Source organism: Canis lupus, chromosome 12 (assembly GCF_048164855.1).
Source record: "Canis lupus baileyi chromosome 12, mCanLup2.hap1, whole genome shotgun sequence".
NCBI lineage: Eukaryota > Metazoa > Chordata > Mammalia > Carnivora > Canidae > Canis > Canis lupus.
The window spans coordinates 49,852,898-49,869,545 of NC_132849.1; the positions used below are offsets into that span (position 1 = coordinate 49,852,898).

General features: G+C 37.2%; 1 protein-coding gene across 11 annotated transcripts in view; it reads left to right on the forward strand.

The window, feature by feature from the left end:
* The window catches only part of PUM2 (pumilio RNA binding family member 2), a 95,381-nt gene that overhangs the window by 6,824 nt on the left and 71,909 nt on the right, over nt 1–16,648 (forward strand). For 7 of the 11 annotated variants that reach the window (XM_072770967.1, XM_072770971.1, XM_072770964.1 and 4 more), the window contains exon 2: nt 15,287–15,355. In XM_072770967.1, the coding sequence (XP_072627068.1) occupies nt 15,305–15,355 (51 nt within the window). In that variant the 5' untranslated portion in view covers nt 15,287–15,304. Of the gene's footprint in view, nt 1–13,329; nt 13,436–15,286; nt 15,356–16,265; nt 16,391–16,648 lie in introns of those variants that run through there. The other 4 variants (XM_072770974.1, XM_072770973.1, XM_072770965.1 and 1 more) reach the window with 3 other exon arrangements.

The window sequence follows — 16,648 nt, forward strand, 5'->3', positions numbered from 1 at the left end:
TGAGGGACTAACTACAAAAAATAAGATTATGAAACTTTGCATCTGTTGAGAGAATGGTGTGAGATTTTCTATTATAATTCTGTGTCCTCTATAGTATCCTATATAAGAAATTTCTTTGAAAGTTTAATGCTAGAAATAAGGTTGTGTATGAGGAATTGTTGGTATGATTTTTTTCTGTGGATTATGAGAACTTTATGTAATTCATTGTGTTTTCTCCCTTTTTATCTCTATCTTCAGAAGTTAATCTTAGAGTTCACTTAATATTTGCTTTATGTTCCTAAGATTAGTTTTTGTTTTACTGTGTGTATTTCCTATGAATACTTCATGTACCTTTCAAAAATTTTTATTTAAGGAGTACTTGGGTAGCTCAGTTGGTTAAGCATCTGAAGGGTTTGGCTCTTGTTTTCTGCTCAGGTCTTGACCTCAGGATTGTGACTTTAAGCTCACACTGGACATGGAGCCTACTTAAAAAAATTTTTTTTTTTTTTAAGATTTAAATGCATATAAAACAAATTTCATTTAAATTCTACACAATAGGGGATCCCTGGGTGGCTCCGTGGTTTGGCGCCTGCCTTTGGCCCAGGAGGTGATCCTGGAGTCCCTGGATCGAGTCCCGCATCGGGCTCCCCGCATGGAGCCTGCTTCTCCCTCTGCCTGTGTCTCTGCCTCTCTCTGTGTGTCTGTAATTATTGTCTATGACAAACAAATTTACTTATTTATTTATTCATTCATTTATTTATTTCTACACAATATTTCTTCCAGGCCCCCCCCCCCCTTTTTTTGGTATATAACTTAATAGTCCTGGAAACTAACAGATTTGGCTTCTCTTTTCAGGCTCTGTAGCCCAAGGGGTGTGTGTGTGTGTGTGTGTGTGTGTGTGTGTGTGTATTTAAGTAATCTCTACACCCAGTTTGGGACTGTACATCCTTTGTCCAGTCACATGCTCTTCTGAGCCAGCCAGGTGGCCTGGATACATTTGTTGTTGTTTTATAAATAACAACTTAGAAAGTTTTTTAAAATTTCAACTTTTTGGGCACCTGGATGGCTCAGTGGTTGAGTGTCTGCCTTTGGCTCAGGTTGTGATCCTGGGGTCCTGGGATTGTGTCCTGCATCAATCAGGTTCCCCATAGGGAGCCTGCTTCTCCCTTTGCCTGTGTCTGCTTCTCTCTGTGTCTCTCATGAATAAATAAGTAAATGCATAATCTTAAAACACACAAAACAAAAATGGGATTATATGATACACCTTAGGCAACTTGGTGTTTTTATTTAATATCCTGAACATTTTACTGTGTTTGTACATAAAACTTCAATAACTTGTAACAATCAGTGCAGATTTTAATTTTGTTAAACCATTTTTCTGTTGCTAAGTTTGTTCAATTATTTCATTTAAATTCAATTAATGTATAGTGTTATTAGTTTCAGAAGTACATTGTTCAATTCTTATTTTTGAACCACTGCAAGCAATGCTGCAGTAAATGTTATGCAGTTCATTCTTTTCATGTTGGTGCTGTTTATGTAAGGTAAATTCTCAAAAGAAATTCCTGTGTTAGAGGATTGTATATTGATTTTTTAAACAAGAAAATATTCCCTCATTGTGGTAGTCCTTAATACTCTTGAAAGCACTTATATTTTAATTTCGTATATTTCATGTTTCACAATAATCCTGTGAAGGAGGCATATTCTCATTTGCAAATGGGAAAACAGGACCAGTGTTAAAGTGTTTTGAATTCATTCACCTAGTTTGGGACAAACATGGAACTATATTCGAGATCTTTTTATTCAGATTCATCTGTTATACTATGATGAATGATCCAAATTTTTTTATTTGGAAAACCAATATGGTTTTGTGGATATATTCCTTAGCTATAGGTGATACAGTGACGTTGTAAGGGTTATATAAGTGGGATCTGAGTGTACAGTTTTAAACCTTCTACCTAGATTCTGATGCACCGTGAGGTTGTGAACCAGTGACCTTAAAATTGGGGTGTTCATATCCTTGAGGATTGCATAAAGAATTTCCAAAACGAGGGATGCCTGAATGGCTCAGCGGTTGAGCCAAAACGAGGGATGCCTGAATGGCTCAGCGGTTGAGCATATGCCTTCTGCCTTTGGCTCAGGACATGATCCCTGAGTCCTGGGATCGAGTTCCACGTCAGGCTTCCTACATGGAGCCTGCTTCTTTCTCTGCCTCTCTCTTTCTCTCTGTGTCTCTCATGAATAAATAGAATCTTTAAAAAAAAAAAAAAAAAAAAAGATTTTCCGAAACATTAGCACATTTACTTTTCTGGGAATCAGTTAACAGATCCTCCTTATATATGCTAAGAAAGACATACCTCTGATCCTTCCCAAATCCTAATGTGGTATGTTATACTGATGGGTAAACCTTCAGGGCACAAACTTAAAGTTAGTGTCCTTTAGGGATTAATCTCATTTAGTCTTTTTTTTTTTTTTTAATTCATGAGAGACACAGAGAGAGAGAGAGAGAGAGAGAGGCAGAGACATAGGCAAAGAGAAAAGCAGGCTCCACGCAGGGAGCCCGATGTGGGACTCGATCCCAGGTCTCCAGGATCACGCCCTAGGCCAAAGGCAGGCGCTCAACCGCTGAGCCACCCAGGCGTCCCAGTCTCATTTAGACTTAATTCACTCACATTGCTGTTAGGAATGAAATTTAGCATAGAACTGTAGTATTTTGCCTTCTGGGAATTCAGGTAAGTGATAGTCTTGAGCTATAGAAGTAATGGCAAATTAAAAAAAAAAAAAGTCATATGGGGTGCCTAGGGAGCTCAGTCTGTTGAGCAACCGACTTGGTTTCAGCTCAGGTTATGACCTCATGGTCATGGGTAGAGGTAGAGCCCATGTGGGGCTCCATGCTCAGTAGGGAGTCTGCTTAATAAGCTCTCCCTCTCTTCCTCTCATGCATGTGCTCTCTCAAAAGAAAGCTTTTTTTCTTTTAATTTTAAAGATTTATTTATTTGAGAGGGAGCTTGCAAGTGGTGAGTTGGGGGGAGAGGAGAGGGAGAGAATCATAAGCTGATTCCCACACTGAGCATGGCTCTATCTCAGGAGTCGGTGCTTTTTTTTTTTTTTTTTAAGATTTCCTTTATTCAGGAGAGACACAGAGAGGCAGAGACACAGGCAAAGAGAAGTAGGCTCCACACAGGGAGCCCGATGTGGGACTTGATCCTGGGGCTCCAGGATCACCCAGGCGTCTCTTCAAGAGTTGGTGCTTAACCAACTGAGCCACACAGGTACCCCAAAATAAATAAATCTTTAAAATAAAATAACAATTCTTGTCTTCTTTCTTAAGCTTTTGTCAAAGAATACTTATCAAGCAGAAACAATATTATGTATGAAATACTTTGAAAACTAGAAATACGTAAACCATGTTTATCACAGTATACTGTCAAATACATTGAGGAGTTTAAAAGGTATAATTTTTTTTAACACTTTGAGGAATATATCAAAAAGGTAGAACTAACCTAGATGAAGTGGTTAGAAAACTAAGTGTTACCTACACAAGTACAATCCCTTTAAATCAAGTGATGAGAAAAATACTTAGAACTATATTTTAGATTTTGCTTTTTAAAACCCAAAGTGTCATGAAGTGTATAGCTAGAGATATTTACTACAGTAGGTATTGGTATTGGTATTGGTATTTACATGTAAATTCCTTTATAGTGCCTTAAAACCCCTTAGAAGTTTACCAGTAAGAGCAGAATATTTTTCTTTTAAGTGATGCCTAGTTTATGGAAAAGATGTTTTTCTGGTGTGTTTCTTTGCAAGTCATACATAGCTCATGTATAGGTATACTTCCAAAATACTTGAGCACAGGGACACCTGGGTGGCTCAGCGATTGAGTGGGTGGCTCAGCGATTGAGCGTCTGCCTTGGGCTCGGCATGATCCCTGGGTCCTGGGATCGAGTTCCACATTGGGCTCCCTTCATGGAGCCTGCTTCTCTCGAGTTCCACATTGGGCTCCCTTCATGGAGCCTGCTTCTCTCTCTGCCTTTGTCTCTGCCTCTCTGTCTCTCACGAATAAATAAATACAAATCTTTAAAAAAAAAAAAAAAGAAAATTACTTAAAAATAAAGGCCATTGATTTCCAAGCTGACTTGATTATAAGAACTACATCAATGTGTTTAGTGATTTCCAGCATGTATATATTTTAAATATTTTCAGAGTTAAGTAATGACTGGGAGACACTTGAGTAAATAATTATAAAATATAAAACAAAAATCATGCATACCCTTTTCCCAGATGTGACCACTAATAATTAAGTGTCACAGTTTCTGATGGTTTTCCATTTATACAATGTGTATGTTTTTATTTTGTTTTTATGAAAGTTGGATGATGCACTGCTTTTAACCTTGCCTTTTCACTTATATCCGGGATTTCCTCCACCACATATGTCTAAATACATTTATCTCACGCTTTTTTTTTTTTTTAAATCTCACGCTTTTAAATGGATTCATAGTTGATAATGTTAACCGTTTCCCTCTCTCCCTATCCCTATTACACTATGCCTTACTATTCTTCTTTGAACCCTTGCCTCATTTCATGGAACGCTGGTGTAACCAGAATAGCTTACATAACTGTGTTAATGTTTTTTCTACCCTAATTCTGATATAGAAAAGTTTTGTGGGGTTTTTTTTTCTTTTTTTTTTCCTATGATACGGAGAAGTTTTAAAGTCTAACAGGGAATATGATGTTATTAATAATTGATGAAAATACCAACTAAATGCCATGGGAATTAAGAAAAAGATTGTTTTGGGGTGGGTTTTTTTTTTTTAAGATTTTTTTTTTTTTATTTATTCATGATAGTCACAGAGAGAGAGAGAGAGAGGCAGAGACATAGGCAGAGGGAGAAGCAGGCTCCATGCAGGGAGCCCGATGTGGGATTCGATCCCGGGTCTCCAGGATCGCGCCCCGGGCCAAAGGCAGGCGCCAAACCGCTGCGCCACCCAGGGATCCCGGGGGTGGGTTTTGATGGAGAAAGTGCCATTTGAGCCAAACTTTGAGTTTGTGTTATTTACATATGAAGAGATAAGTGTCAAAGACCTGTCCAGGGAACTGGAATAGTGTAACCAAAAGGATGATGGGGGTGGTGGCAGCTTTAAGAGAGTTGTAGAATTAACATATATGCTGAATATTGGTTTATGTTTGGTTGGTATAGAAAAGCGCACGGAGCCTTTGGAGTCTTGACAGTATAAAGTCTGCCACTTTAGTAGTTTTGTCTATTAGTATATGGAAATTGTCCACAGTTTCCTTATTTGTAAAACAAGGATACAGTACTTACTTTGCTGGATAGTGTGGCGCAGCGGTTTGGCGCCTGCCTTTGGCCCAGGGCGCGATCCTGGAGACCCGGGATCGAATCCCACATCAGGCTCCCGGTGCATGGAGCCTGCTTCTCCCTCTGCCTGTGTCTCTGCCTCTCTCTCTCTCTCTGTGACTATCATAAATAAATGAAAGTTAAAAAAAAAATCTAAAAAAAAGAATTAGATATTATGTGCCTAGCACAATCTCTGGCATGACGTTGAGTGTTAAATTAACTTTGTTCCCTGGAGGTGCCTGAGTGGCTCCATTGAACATCATCTGACTCTTGATTTCAACTCAGGTCGTGATCTCAGGGTTGTGATGATATCCAGCCCCTTGTTGGGTTCTGTGCTCAGGAGGGAGTCTACTTGAAATTCTCTCCTTCTCTGCACATGCATGTGTGCTCACTCTCTCTCAAATAAATCTTTTTTAAAAAAAAAGATTCTCTGAGGGGATGGTGTGTGATAAAAATTGGTCCGAAGAGGTTTGTGCTTATTTGGAAATCAGTTTTTTTGGGAAAAGAATTTCATGTGCCACTTGTCAGAAATATGGTTGATGAAGTAATAAATGATAACCAAGTTATACAATAGCTTGGATCCTAAGTCAGTTAATGTAGCAAGTAACTACCTTTACAAGCCACAGTTTATATAAATGTTTTTTTTAAAAAGGGGAGTGGTTTCAAATTGTACTTACCCCTCAAGACCCAGCTTGAATACTACCCTGTTTCACATGGTCTTGTCACATTGTTTTTTGTATATATGTGTGTGTGTGTATATATATATACACACACACACATATATGTATGTATTTATATATAAAATTTATAAAATTAAACTTTGTTATGAGGATATTCAAACACAGAGGTAAAATAATATATTGCATCCTCAGGTATCTATCATTGATATTCAACCTTGTATGAAATATTTTACGTTTTTAAAAAGAGTATTTCAAAGCAAATCCCAGACAGCAGGCCAGCTTAAGGATAAATTCTGTGGGGTGCCTGGGTAGCTCAGTTAGTTAAACATCTGACTCTTGATCTCAACTCAGGTCTTGATCTCAGGGTGGTGAATTCAAGCCTCTCATTGGGCTCCAGGGTGGATATATATAAATTCTCTTACTGATGAGGACTTATTAAAATATACAATCCTCTTGCTGCTATTACCACTAGCAAAATTTGTGAATATCATAATGCACATTCTGTATGTAGATTTCTCTGATTTTCTGAAAAAAAATTTTTTTTTAGGATTTTATTTATTCATGAGAGACGGAGACATAGGCAGAGGGAGAAGTAGGCTCCCTGCAAGGAGCCTGATACAGGACTCTATCCCACTTCCCTGGGGACCACGACGTGAGCCAAAGGTAGACGCTTAACCACTGAGCCACCCAGGTGCCCCGAAACCAGTATTTAGATCTAGTGATTTTATCACACAGATGGAGGTTTTTTGGATTGTTCTTTGTTTCGAGACCATAATTTTTCATAGGTGGTGGTACTGTTTGATATTTTGTCATGGGGGCATAAAACTGTTGGCTTTACTTTTAAGATCATACCATATTAAATCACAATAAATGTTAATTTAGAAATAATTGCTTTTTGGGGGCTCATTTAATAATATATCTTTGAGGGGCAGCCCGGGTGGCTCAGCGGTTTAGCGCTGCCTTCAGCCCAGGGCCTGATCTTGGAGAGTGAGTCCCACGTCGGGCTCCCTGCATGGAGCCTGCTTCTCCCTTTGCCTGTGTGTCTGTTTCTCTCTCTCTCTCTCTCTCTCCTTTCTCTCTCTCATTAATAAATAAAATATTTTTTTTATAAATAAAATATTTAAAAAAATATATCTTTGATATTTCACATCTATTCTTTGACTCATTAGAGTCACTTTATGTTATCAGTCTTTTCAGGCATGTCATCTTCACTTCCACCTAAGATACCTGATTTGCTTCTCTCAGGTGTTACCTAAAAGTACCAAAAACTAAGATTGATTGAGGCTGATTTAGTTTGGAGATTTTCTTTAAGTAGTATTTCATTTTTCAAAAATGAAAATTTTTGAATTTTAAGTAGTATTTTCATTTTTCAAAAATTTCCTTAACCAGTGTTTTATTTCTCAAAATAAATCGAGAGGATGCTTTGTAAAAACAAGGGACTTCATAAAGGCTCAGATACATGGTAATTCTCCTTTGAGAGAATTCTAAGGGGGAAAAACATCTTGCCTCATATTTGCATGTATGTAAGTTAAATACTTAATCCTATTTTGCCTCTTTGAGAATATGTTCTATGACATTTAACCTCAGAGAGCTAAAGCAGTCTTGCATGGAAGTACTTGGTAAATTTGCATTTAATATCTAAATGCTGATGTTGGAATAACTTAATTTCTAATCTTATTAGAAGATTTGAGGTAGGGTCTTTGAAGATTTCTGGTTTCTGGGAGTGTATATTGACACTTTTGTGTGTATGTGCCAAATTTAATTTAACGTGAAAAAAAATAAAACTTAAAACAATACAGTTGAGTCAGTAATACTGTTTATGTTGGCAAAACAAGCATTATATAATTACCCCATGAAGTATGTAGACAAACAGCAAATATCAAAACATGTTGATGGGCTTCTTGGCTCAACTACTAGCTAAGTGACTTGTCCAACACAACTAGAAAAGTATATGATTCAAGGGAAACAAAAGCAAAAATGAACTTATTGGGATTTCATCAAGATAAAAAGGCTTTGGCACAAGGAAACAAAACTAAAAGGCAGCCTTCAGAATGGAGAAGGTATTTACAAATGAACGGTTAGTATCCACAATCTATGAAGAACTTCTGAAATTCAACACCCAGAAAACAAATAATCCAGTTAAGAAATGGGCAGAAGACATAAATACACACTTTTCCAAAGGAGACATGAAGGTGGCCGACAGACACATGAAACGATGCCCAGCATCACTCATTGTCAGGGAAATATAAATAAAAAAAAAACTCGATGAGATCCCAACCTTAACACCTGTCAGGGTGGTTAAAATTAAGCAGTCTTTTTTTTTTTTTTTTTTTTAAGATTTTATTTATTCATGAGAGACAGAGAGGCAGAGTACACAGGCAGAGGGAGAAGCAGGCTCCACACAGGGAGCGTGATGTGGGACTGGATCCCTGGACTCTAGGATCATGCCCTGGGCCAAAGGCAGGCGCCAAACCACTGAGCCATCCAGGGTTCCCAGGGTGGCTAAAATTAATACAAGAAACAACAGATGTTGGCGAGGATGCACCCTCTTGCAGACTGTTGGTGGGAATGCAAACTGGTACAGTCATGGAAAACAGTATGGAGGTACTGCAAAAAGCTAAAAATAGAACTACCCTGTGATCCAGCAATTGCACTACTAGCTGTTTACCCAAAGGTTACAAAAATACAGATTCGAAGGGGTACATGCACCCTGGCGTTTATTGCAGCATTATCAACAATACCCATGCTCTGGAAAGAACCCAAATGTCCATCTACAAATGAATAGATAAAGCAGATACGGTGTGTGTGTGTGTGTGTGTGTGTGTTTTACACACACACACACAAAATGAAATATTACTCAGCCATCAGAGAAAATGAAATGTTACATTAGCAGTGATATGGATGGAGCTAGAGTGTATTATGCTAAGTAAAATAAGTCCAAGAAAGACAAATACCATATAATTCCAGAGGTGGAATTTAAGAAACAAAACAGATGAACATATGGGAGGGGGGCAAAGGGGGAAACAAACCATTAGAGAGTCTTAGAGTCTTAATGATAAAGAAACTGAGAGTTGATGGAGGGTGATGGGTATTAAGGAGGGCACTTGTTAATGAGCACTGAGTGTTGTATGTAAGTGATGAATCACTGAATTCTCCTTAAAACTAATATTTCACTGCATGGTAACTAATTAGAATTTAAATTTAAAAAATTTTTGTAGGGGATCCCTCGGTGGCTCAGCGGTGTAGCGCCTGCCTTCGGCCCAGGGCGTGATTCTGGAGTCCTGGGATCGAGTCCCGTGTCGGGCTCCCTGCATGGAGCCTGCTTCTCCCTCTGCCTGTGTCTCTGTCTCTCTCTCTCTGTGTGTCTCGTGAATAAATAAGTAAAATCTTTAAAAAAAAATTTTTTTGTAAGCTTCAAAATGAAAGTTATACTTAATGAAACACACACAAGAAAAGTGTATGATTCCATTCATGCCCCCAGAAGAAGTAAATTACTGGGTGTTAAGGGTGATTAGTAGAAACTTTGCAAGGTTAAATCTTTGAAGGCTAATCATCTGCTACAAATACTCAAGACTGGATTTACGTTTACCTTTGTCATGGGTAAGAAACAGATTAGTTGGCAAATTTGCATAAGTGGCTTAATATGCTGAAGAAATATCCTGTTTGTTTGCAATGGATACCGCTAATGCTCACTGATTATGTTCATTAAAAACAATCCAAGGAGGATGACTACCAAGAATATTTCATAAGCAGCTTATTGCAGCTAAGTTACTTTTTGTAATGGCTTATATTTAAGTTTTCCTGTAATTGTGTTGTTTTTGTAATTGATGCACAAGATAGCAGTAGCTTTCAGGTCTTATAGGACTAATAGGAAAAGTACTGGAAGTTACTATCATTTTATGTTGGAAAATGTATTCAGTGTTATAGAAAGTCTGACGAAGGGTAGTCCGGGTAGCTCAGTGGTTTAGCACCGCCTTTAGCCCAGGGTGTGATCCTGGAGACCCCGGGATCGAGTCCCATGTTGGGCTCCCTGCGTGGAGCCTGCTTCTCCTCCCTCTGCCTGTGTACTCTGCCTCTCTCTCTCTCTCCCTCTTTCTTTCTGTGTCTCTCATGAATAAATAAATAAAATCTTTTTAAAAAGTCTGAGGAAGAGTCTTGTTCACTGTCTTCATTAAAATGGACATTATGTATTACTATATGTGAAGGTATTTATAAGCAGTTACTATCCAGGTATTTGATAAGATCTAAATTTGCATTTCATATAATAAAAAATAATTCTTTTTCATTCATTATACATTGAGCATTTACAGTGTCTTAAGTCACAGTTCCTATAGGGCTTCTTTAACCCCAGAGCTTAATTTCTACTGTGGCCTTAAAATAGAACTAATTATAATACTATGAAAATGTGATTAGTGTTATATAGAAGTAGAAAGTGCTTTGGTACCATTTATTATAGCTCTAAGTGGTTTCGCCCAAACGTTTTTTTTTTTTTTTACAGTAAGCATATGGAGAGGAATTGGATCAGATGTCTGAGAAAAATTAGTACTCTTAATGATACAAATATCAATATTAATGCATATTCTTGGTTCTTTACACAAACTTGTAAACCTTTTGAATTATATTTGTTAATTGTTAGTAAATATGAAAACTTAGAACTTAACCAAGTTGTTATTTGAGGTGCTTTATCTGTTTTTCTCATGTAATTAGTGTTGCCTACAAAAAGTTGACTAATGCTATTACATTTTATTTATTTATTTATTTTTTGCTATTACATTTTAGAATTTAATGAAACACTGATTTTAGGAAACAAAGAATCAACCTCAAAAACTATTTTTTAATTCAAACTTACCTCAAGATTACACAGATGTTGGCCATAGAAAATGTTCTATTATATATCTTCTATATGAGCCAATTCCAGTTATTAAATAATACTGGGGGAGTTTCATGGCTTAATGATGCGAACAAAAAAAATTTTGAAGACAGACTTTACACCCCAAACAGTGCTGTGTACTATAACTCTTGGATACGTTTTTGTTTTTGTTTTTTAATATTTATTAGAGACAGAGAGGCAGAGACATAGAGAAGCAGGCTCCATGCAGGGAGCCTGATGTGGTACTCCATCCCAGGACTTCATCAAGCAGATCCCTGGACTTCCATCAAGCCCTGGGCGGAAGAAACACTCAACTGCCAGCCACCCAGGCATCCCTCTTGGATACATTTTATTCCAGTTAACAAGTCAATTCAATATTCTGTACCTGGATGCTAGATAGATACTCTGTTGCGTCTTAGAAGAACTAAAGTGTTCTTTTTCCTAAGATCTAACCATTTGGATAAAGTCCTTAAATTCATGTCCACATTCTTTTTCCCTTGCCACCAGATGATACCAACATTTGTAACTGCATAGGACATAGTAGATTTGCATTTTCCAAAAATTTTGGAGTCTTATTGGTATATGTGCGACCCCCACCATCTCAACTTTGTAATAACTAATACGGAGATTACTGGCTTGAGAGTTTGTGTTTACCTTCTATCCTGTTGTTTTGCCTTTCTCTTCCTATCTTTTCATGATTGAAATAAATGGTAACACCCTAACTGAAAAGCTGGGTTTGAGTCTTCTGCAGATTTTATTTTTTTGAAGTCTTCTTCCTGACCTACCCAATCACCTACATTTAAATTTAACCTGTAATACCATTCATTATAAGAAGAAAATATGCCTGGGGATAGTATAAATGAAAAGGTTGAAAGCAAAGCCTTGATGCTTAACTTTTGGCTTGCTCATGTTTGAGAGTGGATTATCTGTATTTGAAATTTCTGTGGAGCAGTCAAGAAAGTAAGTCCACTAGAGCAGACATCAGCAAACTATAGCCTACAGTCCAGATCTGGCCCACTACCAGTTTTTGTTTGGCCCACTCTCTGGAATTGGCTTTTAGATTTTTAAATTTGGGGGCAGGGGAAGAATAATGTTTTGTAGCACATAAAATGTATATGAAATTCAGATTTCACTATTCATAAAGTTTTATTGAGACACATCCATGCTCATTTATTTTGATGTCTATGGCTGCTTTGTGCTACAAAGGCATAGTTGAGAACAGAGATTGAGAACAGAGATCATATGATCTGCCTGTATGACTCTTTATTGAAAAAGTTTGTTGACCCCTGCCCTGGCGCATGATTCACTACAAAAGTAAGAGTGGGGGACGCCTGGCCCGGTGGTTGGATGTCTGCCTTTGGCTCAGGTTGTGATCCTGGGGTCCTTGTGAGGATTCTGCTTCTCCCCCTGCCTATGTCTCTGCCTCTCTCTCTCTCTGTCTTTCATGAATAAATAAGTAATTTTTTTTTCTTTTCTTTTCTTTTCTTTTTTCTTTTCTTTCTTTCTTTCTTTCTTTCTTTCTTTCTTTCTTTCTTTCTTTCTTTCTTTCTTTCTTTCTTTCTTTCTTTCAGTAAGAATGGATCCAAGAGACTTCTCATATTTATCTGGAGGTTCTTTAACATATGACATTATTTATTCAAACCACAGATGAAAACCTGGTAGTAAGCAAAGAAGGGCTTCAGTACAAGAGCTCCAGTGCTTTTTATTCTTGAGAAAATGTCTTGGCTTTTACTCTGTTCTTTTAATCTTTTCCTTTCTTTTTTTGAAGATTTTATTTATTCATTTGATACACAGAGATAGGGAGAGATAGCACACATGAGCAGGGTTAGAAGGAGAGGGGAAAATCTTCCTACTTTCATTCATGGACTATACACATATATTGTAGAAAGGTAATAACCTACAGATAAATAGATGAAAAATATTGCATACCCTGGTAACTTAAGGACTATATGAAATTTGTGTTATTTCAGTCTTTCTGGTTTCTAAAAAGGTTTTATTAGAGCATGATCAAGCGAGGAGCCAAGCACAAGTTGGGGGAGGGGAAGAGGGGGAGGGAGAAACAGACTTCCAGACAAGCAGGGAGCCCATCATGGGGCTCCATCCCAGGACCCTGAGATCATGACCTGAGCCAAAGTCTGATGCTTAACCTGACTGAGCCACCCAGTCACTGTTCATTTGAATCTTTCTTAACATTACTATCTAAGCATTTTTTTTAAGGTTTTACTTATTCATGAGAGACAGAGAGTCAGAGACATAGGCAGAAGGAGAAGCAGGCTCCCTGTGGGGAGACCGAAGCAGTACTCGATCCTAGGACCCCAGGATTACACCCTGAGCCGAAGGCAGACACTCAACCACTGAGCCATTCAAGCATCTCACTGTCTAAGCGTTTTCTTAATTTCAAACTCCAATTTTTATTTTTTTAAAATATATTCTTGATTTATTCATGAGAGACACAGGGAGAGGCAGAGACACAGGCAGAGGGAGAAGCAGGCTCCACACGGGGAGTCTGATGTGGGACTCGATCCGGGATCTCCAGGATCACACCCTGGGCTGAAGGTGAGGCTAAACTGCTGAGCCACCCGGGCTGCCCTCAAACTCAGATTTTTTTTTTTCAGACATTTTTAACAGCTATTAAAGTATTCCATTTTATAGATGTGTCACTCCACTTAACTAGTGTACGGCAGTTACACAGTTTATAATTTCAGTAATTTGCAAGCAACACTACTGCCAGCATGTTTGTAATAAAGCTTTATAAATATTTATCTTTATGGGTTGTTTTCTTTCTGAGACTTCCTCAATTTCTGGTTGCCCTCAACTGTGTCCTTTGGTTCTTCAAGTTTAAGACTGGATTCTCTATAGGAATTTTGGTGCACTAAGGCCTCTACCCAGGCCTGTCCTCAGTTGGAAAAGCCATTAAAAAGACATTAGACTGTCTTCCATGTTTTTTGATGTTTTCCATTGCCTTCAGATTGTTTTCTATTTGTCCAGAATTTATAGTTCTCTGCAGGATGCTGCTTAAGGTTAAAGGGACCTACATCTCCAATACCAGGAAACCTGTGTGACTCATTTAAACTCTTTGAGAACAGTGATCTTATTTTAACTTGTTTTTTTTTTTCCTCTACAAAATTTAACACTTTGAAGATGCCAGTAAGAGCTTACAGAGTTAATGAAAGGGTGAATGAAAAGTTCACTTTGTTGAACTGTTAATGAATTCAAGTTAAGAGAATAGCTTATTTACCATCCATATATCTTTGATGTAGAATCTGCAGATCTTTGCCCATTTTTAAGTTGAATTGTTATAATTTTTTTAAGATTTTATATATTCATGAGAGACACACAGAGGCAGAGATATAGAGGGAGAAGCAGTCTCCTTGCAGGGAGCCCGATGTGGGACGGAATCCCAGGGGCCTATATATATATAGTTTTCAAAGCAGTGAGAGTGGATGAGATTGCTCAGGGTAAAGAGTAAAGAGGAGACTACTGTGGATAGAATACTAAGGAACACTAACATTTAACATGAATTGAAGAGACAAATGGGACTCTGAAGAAGCCTGAGAAAAAGCAGCTAGACATGGGAAAATAGAATTTTAAGAGACAAAGTAGCAACAAAGAACAGTATTACAGGAAGGGAGGAGTGCTTTGTTAATGTCACATGCTATGGAGTTTTAAGAGAGAGACTGATTGGGGGAAATAATAGTATTATATTGTAAGGCCCATAAAGCAGGACAGCTGAATTTGTAGTGGCTTCAGTGTTGAGTGGTTTTCTCCAGCAGTACTTAACATTAGGAGGCAAAGGGCCTCTGATTCAAGAATACATCAATTGCCACATGAATGATAAACTAAACAGTTGGAAATGGAAAGATGAAAAAGTATTTTAGTTTTAGTTTAAGGAGAAGGGGAAGGAGCTACTCTTAAGGAAATTAAATATTGCTCTCACTGCTGATTAATTTGTGTTTTTTTGAACTGGACCACCACTTATTTTCATTAAAATTTTTTTATTATTAGTATAAGATTTACAAATAATAAAATGCTGAGAAATTTTGAAAAATGTTAACCGAAAGAAGTAAAATAGTAATTTTGTAATTGGAAGTATAATATATAAAGCTAACTATATTTTAGTATTTGAGCTTGCTTCCTTTATTCTTTACTTTCTATTTTGCTCAGCTAGTAGGAGTTCACTTGGCACAGACAATAGCCCAAGAATCTTTGACCCTAGGTTTTAATTTTAATTTTAATGTAGATTGTTGTTATGTGCTCTACTTAGGAAAATCTATCTTCATAGATAAATTGATTTTTGCCCATATGAGCTCATGCAAATAGTAACAATAGTGGCAATATAACAAAAATATTTGATGCAGTCAATTGTTTAAATTTTTCTTTTTACTAATTTTTATTTTTGTTCAACAGGTTTGATCTGTGGATGAAATGAATCATGATTTTCAAGCTCTTGCATTAGAATCTCGGGGAATGGGAGAGGTAAATATTTATGAATGCTAAGAATGTATACCTCACTAAAATTATTTGAGCCATTGAGACTTTTTTAACCATAAATATTCTTGAAAATAGTGGTTATGTCTTCCACATGGTGCGGGATTTTTAAATCTTGGATCATACAATTCTCCAGTTGTGGTGATTTGTTTTTTTTTAATATTAGTAGAAGTAATTTTTAGTGAGATTGTACCTAGTTGATTTGATTGACTTGGTTTAGATAATATTTTACGTTTTGGTAATGAACCACAATTACTTTGAAAAGAGCCTTTCTTGATCCTTGTCCTGCTGTTTTATATATGTATGCTGTTTGCTTTAGCCACACTTAATTGCTCACTATTCTCTCTTCCAAAAATCTCTCCTTGTTCACTGTTTGCTTAATAAACTTCTAATCCTCTACAAGACTGTACTGAGAAAGACTCCTATGTGTTGTCCTATTGTTAGAGTTAATTACTTCCTCTTCTGACTTCTCAGATCTTTATACATATTTTTATTATATTGTTACAGTTCATTTTATATTAGTCTCCTCTGTAGGTTGTTAGATTTGAATGACTGACACACAGTGAGCTCTCTCAATTTTTTAATAGAGCTTATCAGTCCTGTTAATATGTGATTTTCATTGAGGCATTCCATTTAACTGCACCATTACATACTTTAAGGCATCAAAAATGCTTAGCCTAAAGAATATTTAGAAAACCTTAATTACTTATGGAAACCCTTGTGGTCACATCTTTATTTTGTCTTGTTCTAAAGTACTAACATAGTGTGGACTTTGCTTATAGAACATAACAGTGAACAGACATAAGATGTGTAATTAATTGCTTGCTCCTGGAGATTATTTTACTTTGGTAGATTAGACCTTCATGAGACTCACTCCATCCAATGCTGTGCTCTTCAGATGCAGAAAAAGAGTCCAGTCACTCCTCTGGGCCACAAGAGGGCACCCTGCAGCTAGCTAACCCTTCCCTTCTCCAGAACAGCGTTTTCCAAAGAGTTTGTCATTTTCAGAGGACTGATTTAAGGGTGAGTTAAGGTGCTTAAGCATAAGTATTGCCAAAGTAAACGTGTTAGTCTAGTGCATAAGGTAAAATTCTGGTCCCTAAGAAAGATTTAAAAGAGGGAATAATTTTTTAGTTAAACAACAAAAAACTAGAGCTTCACTGCAATACAGTGGCTGCTTAGGCATTATTTACACTATGGGCAAATAAAAAGAAGCAATTGAAAAGGGCTTTTGTTTTGTTCCCTGCTACTTGTTTCCTATGGTCTTTAGAAAGCAGAATA